Below are 26,892 nucleotides of genomic sequence, written 5' to 3' on the forward strand. Positions count from 1 at the left end.
CGTATTTAAACCATATACTAGAGTGACCATATTCCCATTTGAAATGGTAGTGGAACCAGTCGCAGTTACACACTGTACTTCACCTCCTATTAGTCACACAATGCCAACATTTTCATGAATTTATAAAACCCCCGGACGTCCCAACAGGATGTAAGAAAATGGTCTGTCCTCCCAAAAGAGCATACATTTGGTCACCATATCATACACTATAAATGAATTGCCTTAAATTATTACCTTTTATAGCCTTGACAATCTCTTGAATACAATTTATATTGTAAATAAACATTTTAACCTTGCCTGTTGCCTTTATAAATACCTTAAAACAAAAATAAACCATACAGAAATACAGATTCTTAGTCAATAAAACAGAATCTTGAGGAATAGCATTGCTAAATGTTTACCAAGGAGCGTTAGCACACTCCAGTGGATGAAAATGATAACGTTTTACTATGCAGTAAATTACACAATGAACATGAAATATAGCAACATTAGTTAAACAAGGAAACATTGCTCCAATACGAACCTCGTTCCCTTCTCAGCCAGGTGCTAAAGAAACGTTCACTGAATTAGTTGTAAACTTCAGTTTTCTCTGATTTCCTGTAGCACGCACAATTTACTAAAAAGCACAATAACATAATAATCTTTTGATTTTAAATGTTGCTTTTTACTTACGTTTGTCCTGCTTTTATTATGTGTTGGGCAAGATTAGATGTGCATTTTATTTAATGAAACCTTGACTATAGATCATATGACAAGGACTTCTCAGCCATGTTATTTGCTTACTATTATTTGAAAGTCAAGATTTTGATTGATATTGACTGTTAATTTATTCTTTAAACATGCAGCTAATATAAATGAATTGTTGCAGAGTATCAAGGGAGTTAATACAGCATTTATTTGAAAATGGCAAGAACGTCACGGGTATCAAAATCTTCTCCTAGATGTCAGGACGGGGTGACTAGAGAGTTAACTTCTCACACTCTCTCACCCCTATTGTGTGTGTTGTAGCCTTAATTTCCTTCCCAACTAATAAGGCCAACAAGATCCGTATTAAATTATAGGAGGACATTATGCCAACGTGCCCCAACAGACATAAAAAATTAGTTTGACTTATTTTATTTTTAGAATGACTTGAGTCTCTGGCCACTGTTTTTCCAGGATTTCTATATGCTGCATTTAGGCGTGTCTGTATGTGATATGTAATTGTTTTGATCGTGTATGTGGTGTGTGTATGTGTGCACAAGGTCGTCTAATGTAAATATTAGGGTAATTTCAGAATTGGAGGACGTTTTATGTCCCACCTATCAAATTTTAGATAATCCACATACAAAACACTAAAACATGTAGTTTTAGTAATGACCAAATGGACTATATGCCACGGAGGAGGAGGGATTTCCGACTTCCGTGTTTTCACCCATCAACTTTGTTTACGTTTCCGTTTTGAGACGTTAAATGTCATATTTGGGGTCTTGTAACTGAGGGAAAAGTTATTTTACTAAACATAATATTTTAATATTTATTATTCATGGAACACATGTCCCACCACATGCACGCAATCATGTTACCACATAACCTTTTTAGTGTGGTAGAAAAAGAAGAAAGCAGTGAATCAGATGATTGGACTGACATCATCAAACAGTTTTCCTTTTTTTTTTGTATCTTCCCTGCCCTCCTCTGGTTCGATCGGGGGATGTTGTTAATATTTGTCAACTGTGTGGGCATGTGAAGCCTTTTGAGACTCTTTTGTGATTGGGGGCTATATAAATAAACTTGACTTGACTAGAGAAAAGGTATGTCCTCTCTTCTACTTTTCATATTTTTATAACATATTTAGTCTTGATTGAATGTCTCACTCTACCTCGTGCAATTAACCCTGTTACGCAATATGCATATGATCAGAATAAGACCATTATTTATTTATTTACTTATTATAAGTTTGTCCTCTTGGTCAGGACTCAGCAGTAACAGCTAGCTAAACAGCGAGCTTCTATTTCTGAGAGAAAGCACCATTCGTCCGGATTTGCAACTGTTACCTGCAACCCTGTTACTGTGATATGAGTGACCGACGTGTTAAACTATAACAGGGTTGTGATTAAAAAAATAAAGTACCATTGATCAGTAAGCTGATCTAATCAAGCTTTTTAACAATTCATTACTTATTATTGATAATTATGAATGAATATGTAGCATAAAATCAGAAAAGTTAAGGTTTATTTTTCAAGACTTTTGCTGCCCAAATGTCTTCCCAACGCACCAGGTTTAATCACCTCACGAGGCTACGTGCACACAATAAAGGGTGCTGATTTAAACAAACTGGCCACCAGATGGCGCAATTCTCATTTCAAATCTACACAGTTAATCTCTCTTGCACAGTATGTTTTACTAACCTTTTATTTATTAATTTGTTTAATGTCCCATTCTTACAGGTTACTTTGTAAACTTTACAACTTAAATATTTACTGATTCTATTAAACAGTTGCAGTCAAAAATAATTCCCCACACCCATTGTAAAATATAATTTCCAATAAACCAAAACTAAACAGCACCGCTATTAGTATTTATTATTGTTGTCATTGTTTGGCCGTATATTAATTGAACACTTAGTACGAGAGCGTTAGGTCGGAGGTGTTCAGATTCGCCATTCTCGAGTGGCAAATGTGCGCGCGCATGATGTCACTTTAAGTCAATTTTGAAGGAGGGGAGAGTTGGAAGAAGTGGTCGCTGTCAAGATTTGCTCAAATATCATCTTTCCGCTCTCCTCACAGAGGTTCTAGTCATTGTTATTATTTTTTCCGTGTCATATCATCAAGGTTCTATTCATTGTTGTTATTTACTACATGTCATATCATCAAGTATTAAACAAAAACCCACACTTGGATTTTCTGGTTAGCTTCAAGCTAACGTTAGCTGCTAAAATAGCTTAAGTTGAATGTATGCTATTTCGTCAGTACAGCGGTGAGAAATTGATGTAACATGCCATGGCGTGTGTAAAGGAATTATCCACTAGCTAGATGTGGAAGCTACGAAAAATATACCGGTAATTAATTAGATGTGGGGCCTGCCTGTTCAGATCAGTTAGCAATTATGTGATTAAGTAACCATATCAAACAATTAATTTAAATACAATGAAGCCCACTTGAAACTAAACAAGACTGAATTTTGGATACACTGCTTAAAGTTATATTATGTTCACTTTGCTACTGTTCTGTAAGGATTTATTCTTCTGTGGTTCTGTCCTCATTTTTTATTAAAATGAACGTTAAAAAAAAAGGTATGACGAGGTATGAACTTGCTGTGGATACAACTTCATTCCTTCATCCCTTCTATTATAAAACTTTTTTTAAACAAACAAAAACTCATGAACAATGCCAATTCATGTTATTCAAAATGTCATTTGTCACAGCTTTAGATTTAGAGAATTGCTTGAAAATGCCATTGATCCTTGAATGCATTTAAAGTCTTTTTTTAATTATACTGTGTGTAAATAAGTTCCATTTAGTCTTGTGAGTGGATCAAAAGGGAATGGTACTCATCATGTAAAGTGACATCACAGATTTCCTCTCCTTATCACACCAGACTGGCTTTCATCTGGAGTGACCCATACAGTCACTGAAGCATGATGAAACGGAAAGCCCAGTGGTGCCAAACCCCCACCTGTGGGGCAGCCTCCAGAGAGACCTCTCTCCAGGCATGGAATGACCAAGAAGAACAGTGTCCACCAGAGAAGAGCTGCTGCAGAAATGGGATGCATTATCTTAGGAGGTCTCGGATACCAACAACCATTGTCATTAAGCAAGAAGAAATGACATTATATTTACAACTTTTTGGTGAGAAAAATCAACATTGCTATTCCTTGCATGATTTCAAGCTTCTCCTGAAATTAATCTTGGTGAACTTCATTTCAGATGATGACCTAATTCATGACTTTTTGTTGATGGACTCTTGCTATAAATTGACAGACAAGGTACACATCTACCTTTCTGAAAACAAATATTCATTTAAATGTCCCAATTAATGTATTTTCAAATTTAATTTTCAGTATCTTCTGGCCATGGCTTTTGTCTACTTCAAAAGGTCACGTTTGACCATTGCAGAATACACCAAGAAGAACTTTTTCATTGCACTGTAAGTTCACATATAGTTTACAGTCTCCAGACATAAATCGGGTACAACAGCACAATCGAAAAGTTTGCCTTACAGTATTTATGTCTTTACGTATCATATGTCTAGAATATTTTTGTCAGCTCAGTCAAAGTTGTGTGAGGTAGGAGGGCGAGACCAATACATTTGTTTATACAGTACTTACTTTTATTTTCCCATATTTACATGGTCTGCTGCTTAATTACACTCGGTATACAAGTCACAAAATACAATATAAAGTATACCGTACATATAAGCTTTAAAAACTATGAATGGAATATAAACTAGAATATGTATTTCCCACGATTGAAAATATGACATTTAGTTGCTAATTTTTGTTTTAAACTCTTGATTTGGATCTCAATATTTAGTTTGCTTTTTCAATAGACCTTAATAATTGTAATGTATGAACCGCATGCCACAATCTGATCACAAATCATTTCTTAGCAATTAAGCATATTTTCTCATATTGGAGGTATCTTGCCAACACCATGGAGGAAGAAGAGGAGGAGAATAAATATGAGATTTTTCCTTGGGCGTTGGGTAAGACCTGGAGGAAGAAGTTTAAGCAATTCCTCAAGCAGAGGGACAAGCTTTGGGTGCGCACTGACTTCAGAGCGGCTGTCAGCAGGCGCTGCTGTGAAGAGGTAAACAACAATTGAAAGTTCAGACCCATAAATTAAGTTTGCCTAAATTTGTTGTTTTTTAGTTTGGTGTCATCACTTAAACTTTATTATTTTTTTTTTATTGGAGCCTTAGCACTCTTTCCTTTTTTTTCTTGTTTCTATTTGGTGACGGTTTCTGTGCTTACAGGTGATGGCCATCATGCCATCTCACTATGTCTGGAAACGAGAGCGCTCAGAGCAACACAGTGGTGCTCAGAGGTATAGCGAAGGCTGTCCTCCATGCGGGCCTTCAGCCTCTCCAGTTCCTTGTACTCACTGTAACCGCAAGACCATATTCAGTCAGCGGATTCGCCGCTCTCCTCTATCTAGAAACTCACATGTGCCAAGACACAACACACTCACTCTGAGCACTCAGATGAGTTTGGAGAAAACCCCACCCAATGCAATTGGCACTCGCAGGGGGGGAATTGTGACCAGTGACCAAACTCAGCATTCTTCCGGCTGCCAAGAGGTACCTGGTAAGTGGATCCACTCATATTTGTGTTCAAATCTGGCTTACATAAAAAGGGCCTCTTACTCTGATTCAACATGAAGTGAATTAGCAATAGGAAGCTTCTATTCGTGAAGCAGCTATCAATTGTTCCCTGGCTGGAACCAAAGAGCGGGTTAATTTTGTTATGCTTAATTCACAGCTGTGTTGTCATATAAACACCTTAAAATAATCGCCAAAGTAATTTTTTTCAGATTTTTCAAGTAACACAAAAATTTAACATTAGAGATGATTTAGGCAAAAAAAAAAATGTTTTTTCCATATAATGACTTAGCTAATTATTTTAAGAGTGTGATGATATATTAGTTCTATAGCCCTATTTATTACTGTATATGATTACATTGTCACTGGTTCATTTCAGAAAGGGGAAAAAATTATTGTGCAGTCAAAAAACTTCAGTGATGTGTTTTTATTTACACCAACACAGCATCAAAAATGTGAAAACATATTTACAGTGCAAGTCCAGTGCAAAAGCAATCCCAACAATATTTACAAGTTCCATTGGTCTTTTCTGCAACTAGCTGTGGTAGCCAGTCACTCACCATCCCACTTGGCTGAGCACTCCCCTCCAAATGATTTTTGGATCCCTTTAAATACCCCCAGCCCCTCTCTACGGGCAAACCATTTAGCCAATCATGGGGTATAATACCAAAAAAGTAACCAAAAATAACTAAAGCATGTAAATAAATATATGTAACATATATTAACCATAACAAAAATTGCTCCATTCACAATCCGTAACTTTATCTCTCAAAAAAGAACAAACTCATTAAATAATAAACCAAACTACTTTTGTGGTATAGTCCATAGTCATGTGACACTTCAAGTGCGGCAAAAAGCGTTATTTAGGAATCGGGAAGTGCTTCGCTTTCGTCCAGTATTTATTGTTCAACGACCCCGCAAAATGCAGGTGAGCGTTTGCGGTGAGTGTCATGCGTCTGTGTCGAGTGTCGGCACCAAAAACGGGGAAAAGGAATGAGTCCAGGCGGCAGGTGAGCAGTTTGTGAAAGTGTCGAATTACGGGGGGAAGTTTAGACGGAGCTTTTCTCCGTGGAAACGAAGAGCGAGCAGCGTGCGTTCACGTGGGCTGTTCCTCTCAACTAGACGGCAGCACGCCCCAGTCGGGGAGTGGCGGACAGTCACAGGCGCTCCATCACATACATAGTTAACCATTGGTTCAGGGAAGTACCCTTACCCTACCCAAACTCTTATCAAAAGTGTGCCAAAAAAAAAAGAAGGCTTTGCTTTGATAGAAAGTATAATTAGTTGAGTAATGTAAGACATTTACTGTAAATCTTATAAAAACTGGAAACACTCATTAATTGACTTACACAGCAGTTTAATCTTGGCAGTTGACCCAAAGCAAAACAAAACAAAAAATGTATAAATTATCATCAGTGAAGTCTGTGATTTATTTACTCAATATAGTAAAGTAGTTGACTTGTTTCTGTCCTATCTGGCAGGCAATTGGTCCTCTGACTCCTACATGCACGACTCTTCCATGGACTGGATCAATAAATAGGTCTCATCACATCAACGTAGTTCCCAACTTCCAGTTTGAAAATTTGAAGCAAGTAACAACATTCCTATATAGAATTCAGTGGATGTATCAATACGGGAGTTGTATTCACGTTCAAGATTTGGTTTGATATGGTTGAAAAACATAGTTATTCCACACACTGTTCTTGGTATTTATGGATTTTTGTTATTTAATTAAACGCTTCTAGCATATTCTACAATCATCTGTAAATAGTTTTAATTAATACACATTTGGCAGAGTTTAAGCTATAAATGTTCAATATGGTGTTACATACTCAGATGTCCGTTTTGAATTATTTTGTCAATAAAGACTCTGAAATTATTTTTTTATGCCTGAAATTGCTAAAAGCATCACACAGAAAAAAAGTAAGTAAGAAGAAAAAAAACTTAAATTGGGCCAGGTCCTGCAACTAATTTTTCCATTGGGTGAAATTGGTAGTTGGGGCAATTCTTCAATTAACTGGTGAACAATAAATAAATGAGAAGGGGGTGGGTGAGGTACACGCATGAGATTGCAATCTATAAAGATGTACAATTTGGGGCTGATTGAAATAGCTCTTTTTCACTTTTGGAGAATGTCTGCACTGAGTGCCAATCTTGCCAAGTGTGTGAACAATGTGTTTTTAGTTGACCTTTTTTTCCCTCCATTCTCTTGAAAGACAATATAAAAAAGGTATTTTTGCTTTATTTTTTATTTTTATCTAGATAGTTTGACATAATGTTACAATAATCAAAGACACCAAAAGCATTTAGACTTGTTCTTTATTTTACACTTTACATTTAATACCAAAAATCGCGTACTATCTTCTCCATCAGGCTGAGCACGGGCAGCTATCTCACGAACTTCCTCAGCTTCACCAGGAATGCTGGAAATATAAGACAAACGCTTGTTTAAAAACAACTGATAAATACAATAAACATAAAATTTAAATTGTGTTAAAATAATCTAACCTGTGTGGCTTAACTGATGTGGGTGAGGTCTGGCAATGTACGGGATACTCCCAAAGGCTGGATGTTCCTCCGGAACTGCATACAGGTAGTATAAATTGCAACTAATAGTGAATTTCATGAGAAGCAAACATGGCAAAGTCACCTTGTTCAGCCTCATCTGAAGTGGTCTCCTCTTCCTTCGGGGCATCATTGACGATCAACGCTTTTCTGGAGCAATACTGCCCATCCTTTTGAACGGCAGGACTAACAATCCAGTCTCGGACCGGAATCTCGAAGATGCGTTCACACAGCAAAGGAAGCGCTGAGCATCGAAGGCCTTCTAGCAGGTCAGTCACTTGTGTTATACTGAGGGAGGGAGGGTGGGAGGTTCAGGAACAGAAAAACGTAAACAAAGTGTGCCCTGTGTACAAAATGTCTGAGGCATATGCAGATAGTAACAGCTACAAGTGACTAACAAGGTGAAAATTGATAGAGGATAAACAAAACTGAAATGTTGTGATACTGTCTATACAATTAGGCCAGTGGTCACATTTTATTTTTCAATAAAGAAGGGTTCGGTGAATGCACATAGGAAACTGGTGGGGTTCAGTACCTCAATCAAACAAGGTTAAGAATCACTGAATTTGGCTAATAGAAACCAGGGGGTCCATCGTGGTGGGTTTGTGGTTTTCTTCAGGTACTCTAGCATCCTCCCACATTCCCAAAAATGAAGACTTGGGTGTGAATGTGACTGCATTGTGTTTGTCGTATGTTCCCTGCGATTGTCTCACGCTTTGAGGAACACAGTACATACTTGGCGAGGTAGACGGTACATACAGCTCCAGGGTGCAGATGTGGAATCACAGTGGGCAAAACAAGCTGTGGGTGTATCAGATCAAGAGCAACCTGCAATAGACATAATCCAATCAGTAAAGCGTTGCTACGAAAACACTGCTGCGGCTTTTAGCCCTTAACACTGACCGCATCGAACGCCCGGCAGGCGAGAAGAGATGAAGCCGTACAAAGGTCAGCTTTATGGAACTCAATGTTATCAGGCCACTCCTCCCTTTCACGCGCTTTCCATGAGGCCCTCCAGCGCTTGTAGTTTAGCATAGCTCTGCTGAGGTGATCCTCTCTGACGTCAATGCTCAGCACACTGCCCCTGGAGCCCACTGAGGAAAATTGGAGGATTTTTTTTTTTAGGACAGTGGTACTCAAACATTTCATACCAAATGCCACCTAAAAAATACTTTGCTCTCAAGAACTACCAATCATGACCAATATTAAAATACTGTACAGTGTATTCATCAAAAACAAGTTTTATTCCTAAAAAGTATATTAATATTACTGTATAGTAAATCCATTGTAATAATCCGCAATTTGAAATTACACTGCACTAAAATATACGGAAATAAAAAATACTTTTACTCAACCCCTTGATGCCGATTGACCGCCATTGATTATGTTAAATATAAATTGTACTAATATAAAGGTCTAAAAACAAACAGTTAATTAAGGATTAAAACCAAATGTATTGCACTAAAAGGGTAAATAGAATTGTACAAGCGCATAATTAAAAAAAAATCTTATTTTACGAGTTTTGCTTTGAGTTTCTTAAATAGATTTTAACTATTTTCTACAATATTGTAAGATTTAGATTCACTTTTCACAGTTAAAACTTTTCTTTTTTGAAATACAATGTTGATGGTTATATATTACAGCTAGTCAAAACTGCAAATTCACTAACTCAAGGTATTTGATAGGTACATTTTGATTGAACTAATCAAAAACTCAATACAGAAATCATGTAGAAATCAGCATTCTGAAAAGTATGTTTATGTGTGCTTAAGGAATATATCAGCTACACTGTTTGAATTGAGATAAAATAACTTGATCTAAATTATTTTGATCTAACTGTACTTGTGCATGTGATTCTTTAGTGTACCACTAGAGAGAGCCAAAGTATCGTACCAAACTTTGACTGCACTCGGACATGAGAGAATGCACTTGGTGGCCATTCCAGTACACTTAGACTTGCTAAGATAACAATTTGTTTGATTTACATTGTTAGCGAGTGATTTAATAGGCTGATGTGTTCATTAATGTTGGAAAAGGGAACATTTTTTATGCAGCGTGGGTAGAATTACAAATGGAAAAAAATAACGCCATAATGTTCTAAGCCCAACATTTTTTTTTCTTCCACCATGGAGGGAGCAGGGGGGCTGGTGCACTCCACCTCCCATCTTACGCAATGTAAAAAGGACATTTTCATGAATTTATTAAAACAAAACAATAAACAGACAACCGGACAGGATGTAAAAAAGCGGACATTTTCCAAGCAAAATAGTTTGGTTACCCTAATCTATCTATAGGTATGTTATCCTAAAAATAATGAGTGAATGGTGGGTGCATACCTGCCCGAGACAAAAACAAGGTCATAGCCCCAGACCCAGAGCCTGACTCCAGCACACAGTCTCCCTCTGTGACATCCATCATCATCAGAATAGCACTGGCGTCCTGAGTGATAGAAGCAGATTACAGCAATCTGTGAGCTGCAATTTAAAGGCAAAACATCATCTGTAAATGCAGTGTACTGTATATTAAATGTCTACACACAACCATGTTCAAATTTCAGGGTTTTAAGATATAAAAAACTGAGCCATCAATAAATCATATCAAATATTTACACAAGACAATTAAAAAAAAAATACAAATTAAAAGAACATACCATAACCTAGTATCATAAATATGGCCACCAAATATGGCTTCAAACTAGTATTTTGCTGCACCACTGAAGTATTTTGTTGTTTGAGTCTAATGAGGTAGATGCCACGGACTTCTGACTTCCACACATCAGCGTCGTTTCCGGCCACTGATGGCCGCGTTCCAACCCCTGCGCCCCCCAACTGCGCACTCCTGCCCATAGGCGGGAGCACACAAGGCATCACAACTCTCTGAAATGCTCCGGACAACAGAGACAGACACACTAATGCGCTACACACTCGCACCCGTCTACGGGAACGCGCAACCGAGGGGAACAAAGGTGGAAGCGCAAGAAATGAGACGCGGCCCACACATCGCAAACAGGAAACGGAAACAAAGCTGATGAGTGAAAAACAGGAAGTCGGAAGTCCCGCCTCCTCCATGGCATATACCCCATTAGTGTGACAATATTTCCCCACTGTTTGCAAATACGCTCAAATTCTGTCACATGGGCGGGGTGAGGGAATGAGGGTTTCTCAGTTGTCTTACTTGCGTCTCATCGAGCCTCAAGAACAAGAAGTGAATGACAGCGAACTAACATTACATGCGGTATATATGGTTGCGATTTTTATTCTTTTTTTAAATGTATTTTTATTACATTTTCTTGAAACCTTATTGGGTGGCAGCCAGTTTACTTGGGTGGCCCGCCCAAGTATTAACATGGTGTGGGAAACACTGCAACAATTACAAATCTTATACAGAATATCATCATTATTATTATTATCATCATCATCAGTAACAAAGTGATGTAAACATCAACCCACAGAAAGCAGTTAAAACTATTGGTAGCTGTTTATGTCTATGAAAACCATAAACCACATCAAGTTAGCCTAGCAGTTTGAGTAATCTATGACCAATATAATTTACTAGGTTTGGTTAATGCACAGCACTCATTTTTTATATACTGCATATGAAGGGTTAAGTCAGTGTATATTTTTTTGGTAGACAGTGCACACGCATAAATTATGATACTGGCTTGATCTGTAATGCAAGGAAAATATGTGGGAAATGTTGACCGTTGTAAACCAATTGTTTTATTTTGGTTAAAAACAAAGAGAATTTGTCCACTTACTGTTGAGAAATTAAATAAAAGATATCTAAACTATCCATCAATCAACAAAAATAATTACCGATTAATTTGATAATCGATTAGTTGTGGATTAATATTTTAATTGTTGCACCTCCTAAAGGAAATAATTTTACTAATCAGTAACTACAGTATACACAACTATTTATCCTGCTCATCTAAAAAAAAAAAAGTTAGGGCCACAAAATATATATTTTAGCACTTGATTTTTATTTGATTTAATTTGTGTCCGATGCAAGGTGAATCCTAAATGGTGGGGTGGCACCATTGTGTCCACTGGTATAATGGGAACAAAAAGTAACACACTGTATTTTGCAATTGCTGTGTATACCTTTGGGTAGGTGATAGCTGAGCCCCTCTTCATATACAACACATAATCATCCAAACTGGCACGTCGTATGAAGATTGGGACCCCTCCGCTTGTTCTCTGGAAGTGACCTGCAGGCTCCCCAGCTATATCATCATGCAGGATAGTCCCCCAGCTGCTGATCAGGCGAGTTCCCCTTTGGAGCTGGAACATCTTCTTGAACTTCACATTCTCTTTTCTATGATACTCGGCTACAAGCTGCTCACCATATGCAAGTGTGTTTTTTCTTGGGAGAGTGGGCGGCATCCATTGTGTTCCATTAAACCGGGATTCTGATGTGTACACCTGTGCAGCCACATCATTGCAGGTGTCTGAATTAGAATCTTTCAAAGATGCTTCTTCTTTTGTGTCGAAACCAGGATTTTGCTGCTGTTTGGGACTCTGCTCTTGCATAGATATTTCCATTATCTCTTCATGTGGCTGGTTCTGTTCTCTCAGCTGCATCACCTCAGGGCTCAATGTATCCTGTGGAAGCAGGGTACTTATCCTTTCGAGGGGAGACAAAGATCTCTTCCTGGAGGACAGCAGCGATTGTCTAGTTATCAGCTTGGTGTCCAGTTGTTTTGTTTTTGAGATATCGTTGTCATCATTGCTAAATTTCACATAGCCTGTTGAAAAGTTTACGGAAACGTATCTCGTTCTGTGGTGTCCTAGCAGGGATGTGTGCATACGTACCAGCCTGGACACAAGAAGTCCGGCACAAGGCTTCAGTGTTGTCATCACGTCAAAAATATTTTAATATAAAAACTAGAAGGCATTAAATGAATTTGCTCTCGCCTAAAAGACTGGATCAATAAAACATCTTTAAACGACGTACCTTGCTAAAATATCAAATTATTAGAGATTAAGTAAACAATTTGATGAGTAGCATCACTGTAAAGCATTCTTGTGTTTGAGAAGGTCGCCATGCTTGAAAACGCACATAGATGACGTCATAAATCCACGACAGAGCGAAAGCCTCTCCTACCTGTTCTCATCTCAGAATTTAGGTACGCAATGAGTTCATTCACCTATCCAACAATTGTATATACCCTTTACCATTATGTGTTGTGTGTGAGGCGCTCAGATAATTTGATTAATACATCTAAAGATAAAGAAGGAAGGAAGTAAAGTGGTAGCCAATCAATCTTGGGCGCACCCTGCCGAGTTACTGCGCATGTGCACAACCATTCACACGTGGTTCGTGGAAACCACGCACGCAGACACAAGCGCTTTCAGAAATGGCGGACGGCAAAAGCAGCTTTTCGCTGCCGCTACCTTGCGTTTTTTCACCCAAATCACGCCAGTACCTGGCAGTGTGTGCCCAGGATGGAAGACTTCGAATTTGGAACACAGACAGTAAAACACTTCACAAGGAATACGTGCCTTCTGCTCATTTGAGTGCCACTTGTACATGCATACATTGGGGACCATGCCGGACAGTCAAGGTACGTGAGGGTGCTATGGTATTCCCTGCAGTTAGCTAAATGGGCTAGCGCGGCCTAAACTCGATCGTCTACAACCCTGTCATACAATTACAGCATTACAGAATCAGTGTCGATGTTTGCAACAAAAAGCGCGTGATGATCTCGCAACAACATCCTACTTGCCTCATAGACGTTTTTCGTGTTCGTGTCTGAGACTTAGCCGAATAGCCACGTTAGCTGACTGCTAGCTTTCAACAGCTGCACAAAACGCACATGTTAGTACCACATGGGCTTGTGTCGAGAAAGTGAACTGTGTCTAACATTTTAGCGCTATGCAATTACTAGATTTCCTCAACAATATAACTACCAAAGCTAAATAGTATTTGATATTATTGAATATGGTACATACACAGTTATTTTGGGGGGTAATTCAAAGTATCGCTTTGTAAGTGCTTACATGCCATTATTGACAGGAGGCTTCAAAAACTCTTGCACCATCGTAAAAATTTCAGTAGCTTAAATAAATAAATCATTAAAAATAATGTAACGGTCTGTGGTTATCGACATTATTAGTTGTATACGTGTCGTCATATGGCGTCGAATTGCTTTGCGCGAATTTACTATGGTTCGTAAAAGACAATCTTAAGTGAGTTGCTTGTGCGATTGTCATATTCACCTTCCACGTTGGAGTTATGTGCTCAATATCGCGAGTTGAACTGCTTGCTCTCTTATGCTCTTTTGAAATTCGGAAACATGCTATAGTTGATATAAACCTAGCCCAGAATTACGAAACATTTCTTGAATAATGATGTTGCCGTTACCTTGCTGGTTTGGCATCACCTCAACCGTAGCGTTTTTATTGATCCAAGACAAACCTCCATATTTATTAATGCCTAGCACATTAATGCAACTGTTTTTCTTACATTGATGTAGCTTAATGTGACATGTTTTTCAGGATGGTCCTCAGAGGAAAAAGAGGAAATCAGAGGCAGGGCAGCTGGAGGAAAAGGCAGACCTGTTGGCGATGGGTACGGTGGCAGGCACAGTGCTCATTTACAGTACAGCTAAGGGAGCTCTGCACTGTACGCTGGTGAGTTTCAAACGGAACTTCCATGTGTGATCCATGGTTCCAGACTAACTTGACCTGATTAACCTGAAATTAGATGTCTTGTAAAGTAAATATTCACTCCACTCAATTTCACTATATTACTGATAAATAGGCTGAAGTGTGGATCAGATGTTTGTCAGTAACAAAAGAAAATATCCAACAATATTAATTTTTTAAAAATCTGCACATTTACTGTTTGCACCGGTGTGAATAGATTCTTTCCCTGTCCCAATTTCCAGTCATTCCATTTAGTCCACAGTTTGTAATAGTGATTTCACCTTTTGGAGAACTTCTACCATTGAACTTATTAGCCACGTGTTTCAACAAGAAGCTCCCTTATATTGGCACACGCTTAGTGTCCCACCCATCCATCCATTTCCTGCATCCACCCTTCCAATTGTTGTTAAATGTTGCCTTTTATCAAACTCTTATCATTTGTCCTTTCAGGATGGAGGCCATAGTGGAGGAGTGAACTGCGTTCACTGGCACCCTGAAGATAGTTTATTGTATAGTGGCTCGGATGACACAAACATTGTGGAATGGGACCTGCAGACAGGCAAGACACGGAGGTCAGTCTAATATAGGGATGTGCAACTTAAAAGTTGGAGGTGGCCATAATTTTTCATCAGCGCTACTGGGAGGCCCACATAGGACTGCACACTTCCTAACCAAATGTATTACAGAAATGCCATTTTAAATACCAAACTACATTAATTGTCTGTTTTTGTACTGTATTTTGTATTGAAACAATGTTCACGATAGTATCAGTACTCTGGTTGGGAATCAATGCTGTAAGGCAGGCGTGGGTACACTCGGTCCTCAAGGGCCGTAGTCCTGCAGGTTTTGGATGTTTCCCTTCTCCAACACAGCTAATATATGATCAGCTCATCAGCAAGCTCTGCATAACCCTGATAACGATCCTGTTGATTGGAATCAGCTTGTGTTGGAAAAGGGAAACCTCCAAAACCTGCAGGACTCCGGCCCTCGAGGACCAAGTTTGCCCACCTTTGCTGTAGGGTATGCCACAGGAAGTTATCCAATGTCAGCTATTTGGATTAAATACTTTTTCTTTTCTATGGATTTTTATTTTGTTTTGTTAATTTAACCATGCAAATCATGTAGACCACCACTAGATGACAGAAGGTACATAATTAACACAGGTTTCCACTTTTTGTGAATCATTTTGCTAAGTGATGTGCAGTGATATTTTTCTCCCATGAGAAGTATGGGCCTTGGCTCAGTAAAGGTTGGGAAACGCTGCTCTACAGGACTCTGGCTCAGTTGGCTTGACATGCAACTTCAAATAAATTTGAAGCCATAGTCCTTGCAGAGCAACAATTCTACATAGTGTTTGTATGCTGCATTCAAAAGATTCAAAAATTGAGTTGTCTAATTGCTATTGTTAGATTTCCTTTTAATTGTGCCTTTTGTCTGTAACTGCCAAAAGCTTTTGGTGATTGCAAAACGGCTGTCGTGTAGTGTTATGGGGGCTTTGAAGCAGACTAGTAGGTGAGCAAATGAACATCTAAGAAGTGCAAGTAAAATTGTTGTTTACAGCAAGTGGAAGGCAGACCGTGCTGCAGTGACCAGTTTGTGTGTGAGCCCGGATGGTAAACTGCTGCTTTCTGCTGGGCAGACCATCAAGATGTGGGACTTGGACACCAAGGAGGTTTACAGGGTGAGTTTTGCCAACTTTGTATCCACGTGTACATATGAGAGCGATCAACTAAAATGATGTAAGAATTTGAACTAGGCAGCCGTGTTACCTACTAATACATTTCCAGCTATGAACAAATGTTTTATTATACCAATTAAACACAGTTGTCACCTAGCATTTGTCTACTTTTCTCCCGTTGCAGAAATTCACCGGCCACTCCTCAGCTGTGACGACCCTCCGCTTTGCCACCACACGACCACCTGACAGCAGCGGTCTCTATTTTCTGTCTGGTGCTGCTCACAATCGACTGCTCAGTGTATGGTGTGTACACAGACTGTGAACTATACATTACTTGACTCGACACTATATTGTGCTGTGGTACTGACTTAAGATAATTTCAATGCAGGCAAGTACGAGAAGATGGCAAGGACAAGAACTCGGTGGTGTCATTCGTACTGACGGATGAGCCTCAACATATTGATCTAGTCACATCCAAAAGCAAGGAACAGGTCAGAGAAGTTACTGAGTATATATTATTAAAACTTCAAAAAATACATTGTCTGATTAGATGTGATGTGCAATGGGATGTTTAGATGCAAATCTATGTAGACAAACTCAAAAGTCTTGGTTCTCTCCCCCTTGACAGGCTGTGAGGCTAGCAGTGGTGTGTAAAGATGGACAGCTCCATCTCTTTGAGCACTTTCTTAATGGGTAAGCCCCGAATGCATTCAACTTAACTACATTATTAACCTTTGTAATGCAATATTAAAATATGTTTACATGTTTTAGTGCTAGACTGCAATCAAGGTTCCTGCATATCCTTAAAAGCCTTCAAAGGCATTGAATCAATGAATCTAGGAACAAAACCTTAATTGGCATTAACAAATTTAACACATAAGTAAGATTTTATGAATGTAAAGTCTCAAAACTCAAAATAAATAAGCATTCTTGAAGGGGGAAAAAAGCAAAGTCACTGAATGCCTCTTGTGGTAGTTTCGTGCAATCACAACAGGGGAGCTGAAGAAACAGTGATGTGGTTTTAGTTGGGACTCTTAATATTGTGAAGGTGGTCTTACATTTAATTTCAAATGGAATCAAAAAGTCTTTAAAAGTTTTTATTTCACTTAAAGTTGTAGGAATCCTGGCAATACTAATTGACCTTAACTCATGTTTGGGCCTCACATTAGTTGTTATATTCACTATTTTCTGGGTGAATCCTGTTAAATAAATGAAATACTCAATAATGGTTTGGGTTGGGGGAGAAAATTGTCTTGAGGTTTTGCAGAAGTCCCCTTTTATCGCCTGACAATCAATATTGTACAATGTACAGAGTGTAGCTGTAATGTTACTTTATTGATGTCAGGTATCATTATCATTACCAGCTTTATTTCAAGCTATCGAATACTCACGAAGGCTGCTTATACCAGAAAAAAAATTGCCACATCAAATAAGTCCTCCTCGCCACTTACATTACTCGAGTAATCGATGGAACAATTGATAGGATTATCGATTACAAAAAGATTCATTTGTGACAGCCCTAGTTCAAAGCCGCATGTGCCGACAACAGAATACACATGCGTAGGCTGTATGCAGACTTTAATAGTGGCTTAACTTTGCTAAAAATAATGAAAAAATAAAATAAAATTAAAATTAACGACCAGTTGCTTCAGTACAACACTTGTAATAAGATTGTATTTCGCCAAAGAGGTTGTGTGACTGATTTAGCACCTCCAGGTGGAATCACACTGTAGAAGTCACAGCATTGCCTTTCTATGACATGCTAGCATCGTCAATCCAGTGAAAATTTGGAAATTCACTCCGACGCCCTAATAACATAACTGAGCGTAAAAGTGTTGCGTGAGGCAGAGTGCTCCCTTGGAAATCGGTGTGATGTTATTGTTGTGGCTTGAGAGTACTCATACTGGTATCAGTGTTATCGAACATCCCTATAATGAATATACTCCTTAATTTTAACCTATGTATTTGTAATGCGTCTTAGCTTGTGAATATGATGAGTCCAACTGTCATCGCAGGCCCTGCAAGAAGCCCCTGTCACCTTCATGCACGGTGCAGATGTCGGACACGAAAGATTCCCCAATGCCGATCCCCCTCCTCGCAGCTGCCCTGAGCGCTGAGTCGCGGACTGTGATGCTGGCTTATGGCAACTATCTACAGCCTGTAATAGAGAGGGTGGTAAGCGCGCAGGCTGTTGCTTCATTGCATAGTCAACTGTTTTATAGCCGAAAAGATGTCTGGAGTCATATTAATTTTTGGCTTCACGTGTCTAATCATAGTCAATTAAACAGTGTAAAGTGTATTGATCTGAATTCTTAATGACCTTACCATAACTTTTTCTTTCTTTCTTTCTTTTTCCTCTGCAGGATATTAACACAGCTGATAGGCACGTTTGTTTGACACGGAATATTCAGACCACGTTGTCCCTTTCCATCGCATCTACTGTTTCCAAGGTAGCCATCTTGGATTTTACATTCCTACATTCTACGTTTCAGTGTCCTGTCAGATGTATCACTACATAATTGTGCTCTCTTACTCTGTGGGCATTGTCTAGACAAGTTTTCCTTGTAGATCCTGATCTTGTTTGCACCTATTGAAAGCAATAGCAATACAAAACAATGACCCTGAACATAAAGAAAAGCCACAATGGAATGGATTAGATCAAAGAATATTCATGGTAGAATGGCACAAAGTACAGACCGAAATCCCATAGAGCATTTGTGAAAAGCCTTGAAAATTGCTTTTCACGGATGTTGCCCACTCAGTCTGACTACCCTTGAACTATTTTGCAAAGAACGGGAGAAAAAAAATCCCGGACCCCAAACGACTTGTAGTTATAATTGCAGCAATGCTGGGGGCTGAATATAAAAGCACACAGCATTTTCAAACTTTTATTAAAAATGTTAAATGTATAGTTGATGTTCCATTTCACATAAAATCTAATTTAAAAAAAAGTTTCTGGTTGTAAGGTGGCAGAATATGTTGTTAATGGGTAAGAAGCAATTTTCAATGCACTGTAAAGTGCTTGAATAATTGACTGTCTGCGTGTATATGATGGACATGCTTCTCTTATGTCATGCACAGGTGAAAACCCCAATCGTCAATGCCAAGAGCAAAGTGCTTGTTCCTGGACTTCCTGGTCATCAAGCCCCAGTTAAGGCAACAGAGAAAAGGAAGAAAGACGCAGACTCCAAAGAGGTTTGTTGTGTACCTGATCACGAATAACAGCTTCCAAAATGTCACATTTTATCTATCTTTGCCTCCAGAGAAAGTACAACCTTAACACTCATGTGATTGTATTGAGACACACTCACTGAATTTATAGGCGCATCTCCTCATTTAAGTTCCTGTTCCTTCTTCAGATGTCAATAGCTGAGCGTCTTGGTGAAATTGATCTGCAGTCTACAGCTTCCACCGAAAAGGGGGCTCCTAAAGGGACGCCTTCTTTACAGACAGACAATTTTGCAGTGTTGCTGGTGCAGGGCCTTGAGAGCAGCGACAGCAACATCCTAAATGTAAGTATTCCTTAATGAGATGCTGTGTGTCTACCAGAGGTAGGACGTCATCATGTTTGTTTGCACCGTATAATTTTTCTCGGTTCCACTTTTTCATTTGCTTTGAGTAATCGATTGTCAACATCCATTAATTGATTGTGAATCATACCCTTCTCCATCACATTGCATCGAAGAATTAGTTATTTCTCCAACTCTTTTCATCAGTCTTTTTCCATTTGCTTTCACAGAAAGTTTTTCAAACTCGTAAAGATATGGTAATAAAGAAAACTGTTTCTCGGATACCCCTCCCTGCTGTTTTACCATTGGTGGAAGAGGTGAGTGTCAGTTCATATTCTGCAAGTGACACTAGCCCATATATTTGTCACCACTGATTAAGTAAGCATTTTCCTTATAGATTACCAAGAGGCTCCAGGGCCACCCTTTCACGTAAGTACAAGCATCTGTTTTTTTAGACGCACTATATTATGAGCCAATTTTTTATTTTTTTATTTTATTCTAATGAGTTCCTGTGGGTTCTTGAAAAATGCTATAGGTGGAATGTTGTCTTTAAAAACATTATCTGAAGTCCCACACACAAAACAGTCTGACTAAACTCTTGGCTATGTCATGAAGTGAAATGATCATTTTGAGTAACTTTGTGTGAATATGTTGACCAACCACAACAGTCCGACTACTTGCACAATATATGATACAAGAGTTGTACCAAATATTCTGCCTATACATTATACTGTCAATTTGATAACAAATGGCACACAAGCAGCTGTTTTACTTTTAGATTTATGCAGCCTATCAAAAATAGCAACATTCATCCAAAAGAAGGGTGCCAACAATTTGGCCAGTGTGTTTTGAAATAGCCAAAATATTATGACCAAGTACAGTTGCAGTGTCTCCCCCACTGAGAGGCGACTGTTTGCGGAGGAAGGGAATGGGTCCTCCCGCCAGGGTTTGTTAAATGCTCGTCGATACTTTTAATGCATTTTCTCGTCGCAACATGTTCAATATTTACTTGGGACAAGAAAATATTTGTGAAAAGGGTCAACTAAAACCGAGCCGATTCGTCAACCAAATCGTGTTTGGCGTTCGTGGATGGGAAATGGGAGTGCGCAGGATGGTGACAAGTGTGAATAGGTAATTTGGTGGAATTTTCAGCAGTTAGGCAAGATTTTTCTTTATATTTGAAGCTTCAACTATGCGCAAGTCTTACAGGCAGGAGTGATATGTGAGAGAGTGTGCAGTAAATTATCAAAGGATGATTCTTTATGCAGCCTGGTTAGATTTTGGGAGGAGGAATGGGAGGGTCAGCTAAACAGGAAAGCAAGCGGTCTGTGACAAGCAGGCTTATCAGTTCCGTTATTGCTTCATTACAAGAAGTGAAAAGCCCATTGTTTGAGAAAATACAGATGTCCACAACAAAGTATAAACATGTCATTCTGATGCGTGCTAAATAATTATTTTCCATAACAGTATTCATCGACCTGGAGGGACTCTGAGTTGTAAACCCTTGCAAACAACATCCACAACTAGGAATGCACGATAATATCGGTGGCTGATAATTATCGGCAATTATCAAACAATATCACATCGCCCAGACCAAATAATACCCCCGCTAATAATAGATTTGCCACCTTGGTCCATCTGTTATTGTTGTGGCTCAATTTGTGCCCGACTCCTCAACCCCTCCCATCTCCTATGGTAGTGTCGCATGTTTGTGACATCATAATGCGCACAACGGACCTCGTGTTGACAGAAGATGCTGCATCATGGCAACATGTGGGCTTTCTTTACTGTGTCTTCCCAACATGTTACCCTCGCAGTTTTTTGTTGCATTTTTTAAACATGACAGTTTTGTTTTGGCAAACTCAAAATGGGTTACTAGTTGTCTTTGAAGCAGGGATATCAATAAAATTCAGCTTCATGTTGCTTTAATGTATTTGTACATGTGAGACTTATAGTAGAACTCGAAAGTATATTTGTATTCAAGTTATTTTAGCAAACAATTATCGGTTTACTTGTGGCATTGGCACTTTCAAAATTATTGGTTTATTGGTATCGGTTGAAAATAGCATTATCGTGCATCCCTATCCACAACAATAAACTACATGATTAACTCAACTAACAATGTCAATCAGAGCTTAATATCTTTTGTCACACAGACCATTTAATTGAACTCTCTTGTATTGGATTCCATAGTGTGATAACTTTGTGAAACAAAAATGTATCCTTAATGGTGTTGGATCGTGTGGGTAATTGCAATGTTCATTATAATGCTTTTGAATCGATTTTGCATTTACATTTATTTTGACAACTCGGAAATTTTGCATCCCAAATTTGATCCTCTTTATGATCCTGCCTTACAATATAATGATTGTTTTTTTGTGTTCACAAAAACTTAATAAAGGTTTGTGTTAATCACTTTAGCACTAATGGTGATGTGGGCAATTCACAAAACTAGCGTGAAGCTGGCATAGTCTGAAATCCTACCTACTCGTGTTTAATTCACATTCAGTTGGTGATTGACTTGTGGCAAGTCCCCTGTGGCTGTGAGCAGGAAAAGCAGAATAGAAATGTAATAAAAGAATTCATTTTAACCATTTTTCCCCCCCTCCTTCTATCAGGGCAGTTCTGATGGTGCGGTGGCTCAAAGCAGTGCTAATGCACCACACATCATACCTGTCTTCGGTGAGTCAAGCTGTTCCTCATTTGGAGCTCTGGCATTCATTCTAAAATGTTACACTTAAGTGGTACTGCCACTCGGAAAATTCACCATTCTCAATGTTTGAATACAATTCAGTATTACATGTATTTTGAAAGGTAGATAAAAGCTACATTCATTCTGGTTAATAATGACAGTTTCGTTCAAGTGCTTGTTTGGTGGTGCCCTGTTTTTGGTTTCCACTGCAAACCAGAGTAATTGTGTGGTATATCCAACAGCTACCTGACCTAGTTTCCCAGCTGGGAGTGCTTTATCACATGATCGAGAGCAGAGTGAAGATGTTCCACAAACTGACCAAGCTACATGGGAAGTTGCACCTCCTCGTGACTCAGGTCAGCTTCAGCAAATTCATGGCAAAGTACAGCATCGTATCCTTGCCACTTCACAGTTATTCTGATCAGAACACTTTTCTATGTAAAAACATTGGTTGGAGCATGTGTACGCTTTTCCATGTCAGTATAGTGTGCCCCTAAAACCAAATGATCATGGCTTCCCAATGTCTTGCAGTCTTTGTGTGACTTGTCCATAAAAACTTAACACTTTTGTTTTTTTTACCACCAGGTGGCGACAAATACTAACAGCAACAAGGTATCTGATGTTGACCACACAGCAAAGCTGGTGTATGAAGAGGGTAAGGGCTTGTACTTATTTTTGCGTTTCTGCTTATTTTTGTTCAAACTTGATTTCTTACGTTTAATATATTTGAAGTAATAATTACTTAATTTGCCACAAATCCTGCTGGTCCTCACTGTCAAAGTGAACGATTGGGTGAAGGTAGCAGCAGGTGTATCACCTAATTTAAGTGTTGACTACGTTGAATTCTACCTTTTTAAGAGGTCATAGTGTTTCTTAGTTTAAATGGCTGCACTACCTGACTGCTTTCTTATTTGTACACTCTTTTTTTTGAAGAGTTTTAAAGGTTTATGTAGGCAACGTTGCTCCTCACACAAATGTTTTTTGGTGTGCACTTCATGCCAACGTTAGCCCTGTTGCCCGGCAACCTGAACAGTAGCATTCTTGTCTTTTCAGCAGAACAAGGCCCTGCTCTGGTCATTTATTGTTATTATTTTTGATATATTACTGTCCTGTGTAAAACTCAGTGAAGTATCAAGCAGATGCTTATTAGACCATGATTTCCTAATGGGGCAAGCGTGATACTTCATGGAGTAGGCGTGGGTTGATAACCAGTTCAACTGTTAACCGTGGTTTTAAAAAGTCAAGGTTTCAATTACCTCTAAAAATACCCGTCACCAGTAATAAGCATTTATTTTCCTTTTTGATGGCACTCCAAAGCAGGTAAACTACTGTTGCAATATAATTGGCTGCTTGCAGAAATCATTTACAAAGCACCTCTTTGAAGATCATTGGAGAGGCCAATGACTTGTTCAGACTGGCAGCGCAAATCCGATTTTTAGCCCATCCAGTTTGAAAGTGGATGGCTCTTTTGTAGTCTGAACAGTCACAAAGCACATAAAATCCGATTTTTGCAGGACGGATTGAAACCACATGCGGGAGGTAGTTTCATATCCGACTTGGACAAGATTTGTCTGTCTAATCAGCTCGAAACACTCAGAAACGGGTTTGACTGTCTGTGACGTCACTCTACGCGTGCGAAAACCAATGCGCCCGCGCTGTCAATATCCAATCGGTCTGCTGCCCGGCTGGTGTCTCGCATGCTCGGCTGTTAAACGTTGGCTCCCGTCATACTTAACCGGAAATAGAGTGACAGTTTACGTTACTTGCGCTAAAGTCGGTCTCGCTACCCCTTCAGTTCTTCACGCGCAACTGGAAATAGCGAATGAGCGCCCGGCCATAGCCATACACATATGGTCGTTAAATGTCCTTGATGCATTGCTGAGGTATAATATTGGGAGGCAAAATCAAGTGCAAAGAAATTGGATCAGAACATCCCGTAGTTCAGGCTAATTGGTCTCACTCCATCCTTGCTTGTGACCGAGTTAACCTTTGTGAGATGCTCCTTGTCGATCCAGCCTTGACACTCGCTTGATTGGAATTGGCCTGTTCACCTGATGAATGTTCCAAAGAGGTGTCTAACAACATTTTGCAACTGTCTCAGGCTTTTGTGGTCACTAGCCATGTTTACATGGAGACTTTTTTTGTCATTTCGATTGAAATCATTCCAATTGAAGATTTGTGGTCACCTGTTTACATGCGACGTGATCCATTACGATCTGCCGTTCCGCTCCGTTATTCAGATCAGCCCCGCGGCAGCTGAGACGGGCGGATCATTCGACATTTAGCACAGTAGTTGTGACACTTTTATTGAAGCAACATCTTGATAAAAACACATTCCAAGTACTTTAAAACAAGTTCTCTCCTCGCGGACGAGCTCTTGTCAAGATGCCGCCATTTTAATGGGCGGAAATGACGACATGACACAATTACGCTAAGACAGTGCTTGCGCATACCGGACGCAGCTTTGCCATTCCGACTTGAGCTGTTTACAGGACGCTTGTTCGGATTGTCATAACCCGCCCCTGTGAATCCGATTGAAATTGCAATCAGATTCAGTTTTCATTCTGATTGAGGTGTTTATATGGAGCATTCTTATTCCGATTGGCTATTAGGCTTCATTCTAATAGTAAAATAAAATGTCTATTGCATTGTCCGTTGAATGTTGGTTGATTGTGTTAAGTGGTTAATTTTTGTTTTTATATACACATTTTACACAACATTCCAACTTGTTTGGTTAAATTTGTATTTTAGTTCAATGTGTAACAAAATGATTTAACCAAGATGCAACTTTGTGAAAGGGTATGATTTGTTTGCAATGAGTAATTCCGTTTTGGTGTGGTACCTTGAATATATTCAAGGGGGATTTTTTTTTTTGAGACTTCTCTGAATAGGGGCACAGATGTTTCTTCTGAATAGACATAAGCGTCCATTCTTAAAATTGTTCCCCTCCTCTTGCCTATAATAGAATCTTCAGACGAAGACGAGGCCTCTGGTGCTGAAGGTCTTGCGGATGAAGACTCAGACGTAAGTTTTGACAAGACTTGGTAGTCCTTCATGTGAATGTTTACAATTAACAATGCAGTTTTGTTAATGACTACCATTAACAACAGTTTCTTGCTTGAATATGTGACTCTTACTTGGTGTTTATTATTCATCATTAGAATTGGGAGGAGGACGAGTTGATGGAAGAAGACAAGAAAGAGCAAATTGAGCAGGATGAAGAGGATCCTGACAGCAGAACAGATTCCAAAGCGAACGGGGAGGAGAACATGGAGCACGATAATGAGAGTGAAGAAGAATGACAAGTCAAACACAAAATAGACCTGAAAGAGTTATATGTACTTTCATTTTAGTTTCATGCTTTTTGATTTTATTATGAAAAAAAGGGTGTTGTTTTACACAAACGAGGGACGTGATGTAATTAGAACAGTTTGGCGTCCATCTTATGTTAAACCTTCGGCACTGTCTTTTACAGTCAGAAGGCTGCCACCCTGAGGGGGGCAACACATTATGCATCATTAAGTTAATACTGGCCACCTTTTTTCTTTTTTTTTCTTTTAAGTCTGCACCCACAGTTCATTGTGGTCAGATGAGGTTATAAATGACTGATAAAAATAATTTGGAGCCGTTTCCAGGTTAGTCAGTGTTTTTACTGTTCTGTCATCCTGCAATCTATACGACAGCATATTGTTCTGCTGTGCAGTAGACAAGTTGGCACCTTATTGGTTAACTATAACCACACTTGCCAATTTGTGCCTGGTTCATGGCGCTCGGATGTAGGCTTTTTATGTACAGAATACTGTTTGATCCAGAGGTGGACTCAGTAAGACCATACATTTTGTCCCTACACAACAAATGTAAATCTGTATGTACATTAAGTGTTTGTATGAGCTCTTTCCTTTAACAACTATCCCGCAGAGGTCCTTGAGATTAAAGGAACTTCTGTAAGTCAAGTCTTCTGAAGGCTTTTCTTTATTTCCAGTTTTACAGTTTTCTCATTTTTAAAAGTCAGTCATATCAGGACATGTTCTGATATCCGCTGTCTCAAAACCAAAACCTGGTGGTAAATGGAAGAATAAAATTGATCAACAGACTGTTTTTTTTTTGTTTTTTTGCATGACACGGTTCCTTGGTTGGCCCATTAAATATTAGACTTAAAATGAGAGGAAAATAAATGATGTAAACATTTGTATAACTAATACCTTAATATAGGGATATAATTTACATGACTGTAACAGGTTTCCCAATGCGGCACAAAAGGCCTACAAGTGCCATTTCAAGTGTGTATATCAAGTTATAGTAGGCAATAATTGTTGCAACTTGCAAGTAGTACGCAGTAATTGTTGCAACTCGCAATTGCCTTTTTTTTTTTATTTCTTCCAAAGTCTTTGCTTCATAATAGTGTACATCTACAAGCCGTTCTGTCCACCCCACCCCTAACCCAACACCATTTCAAATATAGGCTTACTGACGTCCCCTAGTGTCCACATGCGCGGTTAG

The 26,892-nt window shown here is 38.9% G+C and overlaps 3 protein-coding genes across 6 annotated transcripts; 2 read left to right on the top strand and 1 right to left on the bottom strand.

The window, feature by feature from the left end:
- The first annotated feature begins 1,633 nt into the window (after positions 1 to 1,633).
- On the top strand, positions 1,634 to 7,178 carry spdya (speedy/RINGO cell cycle regulator family member A). 2 transcript variants are annotated; one of them, XM_086095079.1, is made up of 7 exons: positions 1,634 to 1,790; positions 3,577 to 3,827; positions 3,906 to 3,964; positions 4,040 to 4,125; positions 4,616 to 4,787; positions 4,954 to 5,284; positions 6,780 to 7,178. In XM_086095079.1, the coding sequence occupies exons 2-7, from the start codon at positions 3,617 to 3,619 to the stop codon at positions 6,836 to 6,838; spliced, it is 918 nt and encodes a 305-aa protein (XP_085951205.1). In that variant the 5' UTR covers positions 1,634 to 1,790; positions 3,577 to 3,616; the 3' UTR covers positions 6,839 to 7,178. The 2 variants fall into 2 exon arrangements, with proteins under 2 accessions (XP_085951205.1, XP_085951204.1); XM_086095078.1 differs by lacking the exon at positions 1,634 to 1,790 and adding an exon at positions 2,654 to 2,767.
- A 421-nt stretch (positions 7,179 to 7,599) lies between these two features.
- On the bottom strand, positions 7,600 to 13,100 carry trmt61b (tRNA methyltransferase 61B). Of its 3 annotated transcripts, none has more exons than XM_086095015.1 (8): positions 12,970 to 13,100; positions 11,967 to 12,681; positions 10,200 to 10,302; positions 8,767 to 8,957; positions 8,600 to 8,691; positions 7,949 to 8,151; positions 7,807 to 7,881; positions 7,600 to 7,721 (listed from the first exon to the last, which is right to left on the bottom strand). In XM_086095015.1, exons 2-8 carry the CDS (start codon positions 12,669 to 12,671, stop codon positions 7,687 to 7,689), a joined length of 1,404 nt encoding a protein of 467 aa, XP_085951141.1. In that variant the 5' UTR covers positions 12,672 to 12,681; positions 12,970 to 13,100; the 3' UTR covers positions 7,600 to 7,686. The 3 variants fall into 3 exon arrangements, with proteins under 3 accessions (XP_085951141.1, XP_085951142.1, XP_085951140.1); XM_086095016.1 differs by lacking the exon at positions 12,970 to 13,100 and having other exon boundaries at positions 11,967 to 12,467; positions 12,678 to 12,946; XM_086095014.1 differs by lacking the exon at positions 12,970 to 13,100 and having other exon boundaries at positions 11,967 to 12,946.
- A 61-nt stretch (positions 13,101 to 13,161) lies between these two features.
- Positions 13,162 to 26,490, top strand: wdr43 (WD repeat domain 43). The gene is made up of 18 exons (XM_086095013.1): positions 13,162 to 13,429; positions 14,364 to 14,498; positions 14,964 to 15,085; positions 16,074 to 16,194; positions 16,376 to 16,494; positions 16,580 to 16,682; positions 16,820 to 16,884; positions 18,207 to 18,366; positions 18,555 to 18,641; positions 19,273 to 19,386; positions 19,551 to 19,703; positions 19,931 to 20,017; positions 20,098 to 20,129; positions 22,319 to 22,382; positions 22,635 to 22,748; positions 22,978 to 23,047; positions 25,358 to 25,416; positions 25,554 to 26,490. Exons 1-18 carry the CDS (start codon positions 13,223 to 13,225, stop codon positions 25,692 to 25,694), a joined length of 1,953 nt encoding a protein of 650 aa, XP_085951139.1. The 5' UTR covers positions 13,162 to 13,222; the 3' UTR covers positions 25,695 to 26,490.
- Positions 26,491 to 26,892: the final 402 nt, after the last annotated feature.

Source organism: Leptonotus elevatus, chromosome 14, assembly GCF_054856555.1.
Source record: "Leptonotus elevatus isolate MCC_2025b chromosome 14, RoL_Lele_1.0, whole genome shotgun sequence".
NCBI lineage: Eukaryota > Metazoa > Chordata > Actinopteri > Syngnathiformes > Syngnathidae > Leptonotus > Leptonotus elevatus.

Excerpts from the sequence above, each read along its gene's own strand:
- spdya (XM_086095079.1), top strand. The coding sequence starts at position 3,617 with ATGATGAAACGGAAAGCCCAGTGGTGCCAAACCCCCACCTGTGGGGCA. Across the intron at positions 4,788-4,953 it reads GCAGGCGCTGCTGTGAAGAG|GTGATGGCCATCATGCCATC; the intron begins GTAAACAACAAT and ends CTGTGCTTACAG. Across the intron at positions 5,285-6,779 it reads CGGCTGCCAAGAGGTACCTG|GCAATTGGTCCTCTGACTCC; the intron begins GTAAGTGGATCC and ends CCTATCTGGCAG.
- trmt61b (XM_086095014.1), bottom strand. The coding sequence starts at position 12,722 with ATGACAACACTGAAGCCTTGTGCCGGACTTCTTGTGTCCAGGCTGGTA. Across the intron at positions 8,958-10,199 it reads CTTGTTTTTGTCTCGGGCAG|TGGGCTCCAGGGGCAGTGTG; the intron begins GTATGCACCCAC and ends AATTTTCCTCAG. Across the intron at positions 8,692-8,766 it reads CCTGCCGGGCGTTCGATGCG|GTTGCTCTTGATCTGATACA; the intron begins GTCAGTGTTAAG and ends TGTCTATTGCAG.
- wdr43 (XM_086095013.1), top strand. The coding sequence starts at position 13,223 with ATGGCGGACGGCAAAAGCAGCTTTTCGCTGCCGCTACCTTGCGTTTTT. Across the intron at positions 13,430-14,363 it reads GACCATGCCGGACAGTCAAG|GATGGTCCTCAGAGGAAAAA; the intron begins GTACGTGAGGGT and ends CATGTTTTTCAG. Across the intron at positions 16,195-16,375 it reads ACACCAAGGAGGTTTACAGG|AAATTCACCGGCCACTCCTC; the intron begins GTGAGTTTTGCC and ends CTCCCGTTGCAG.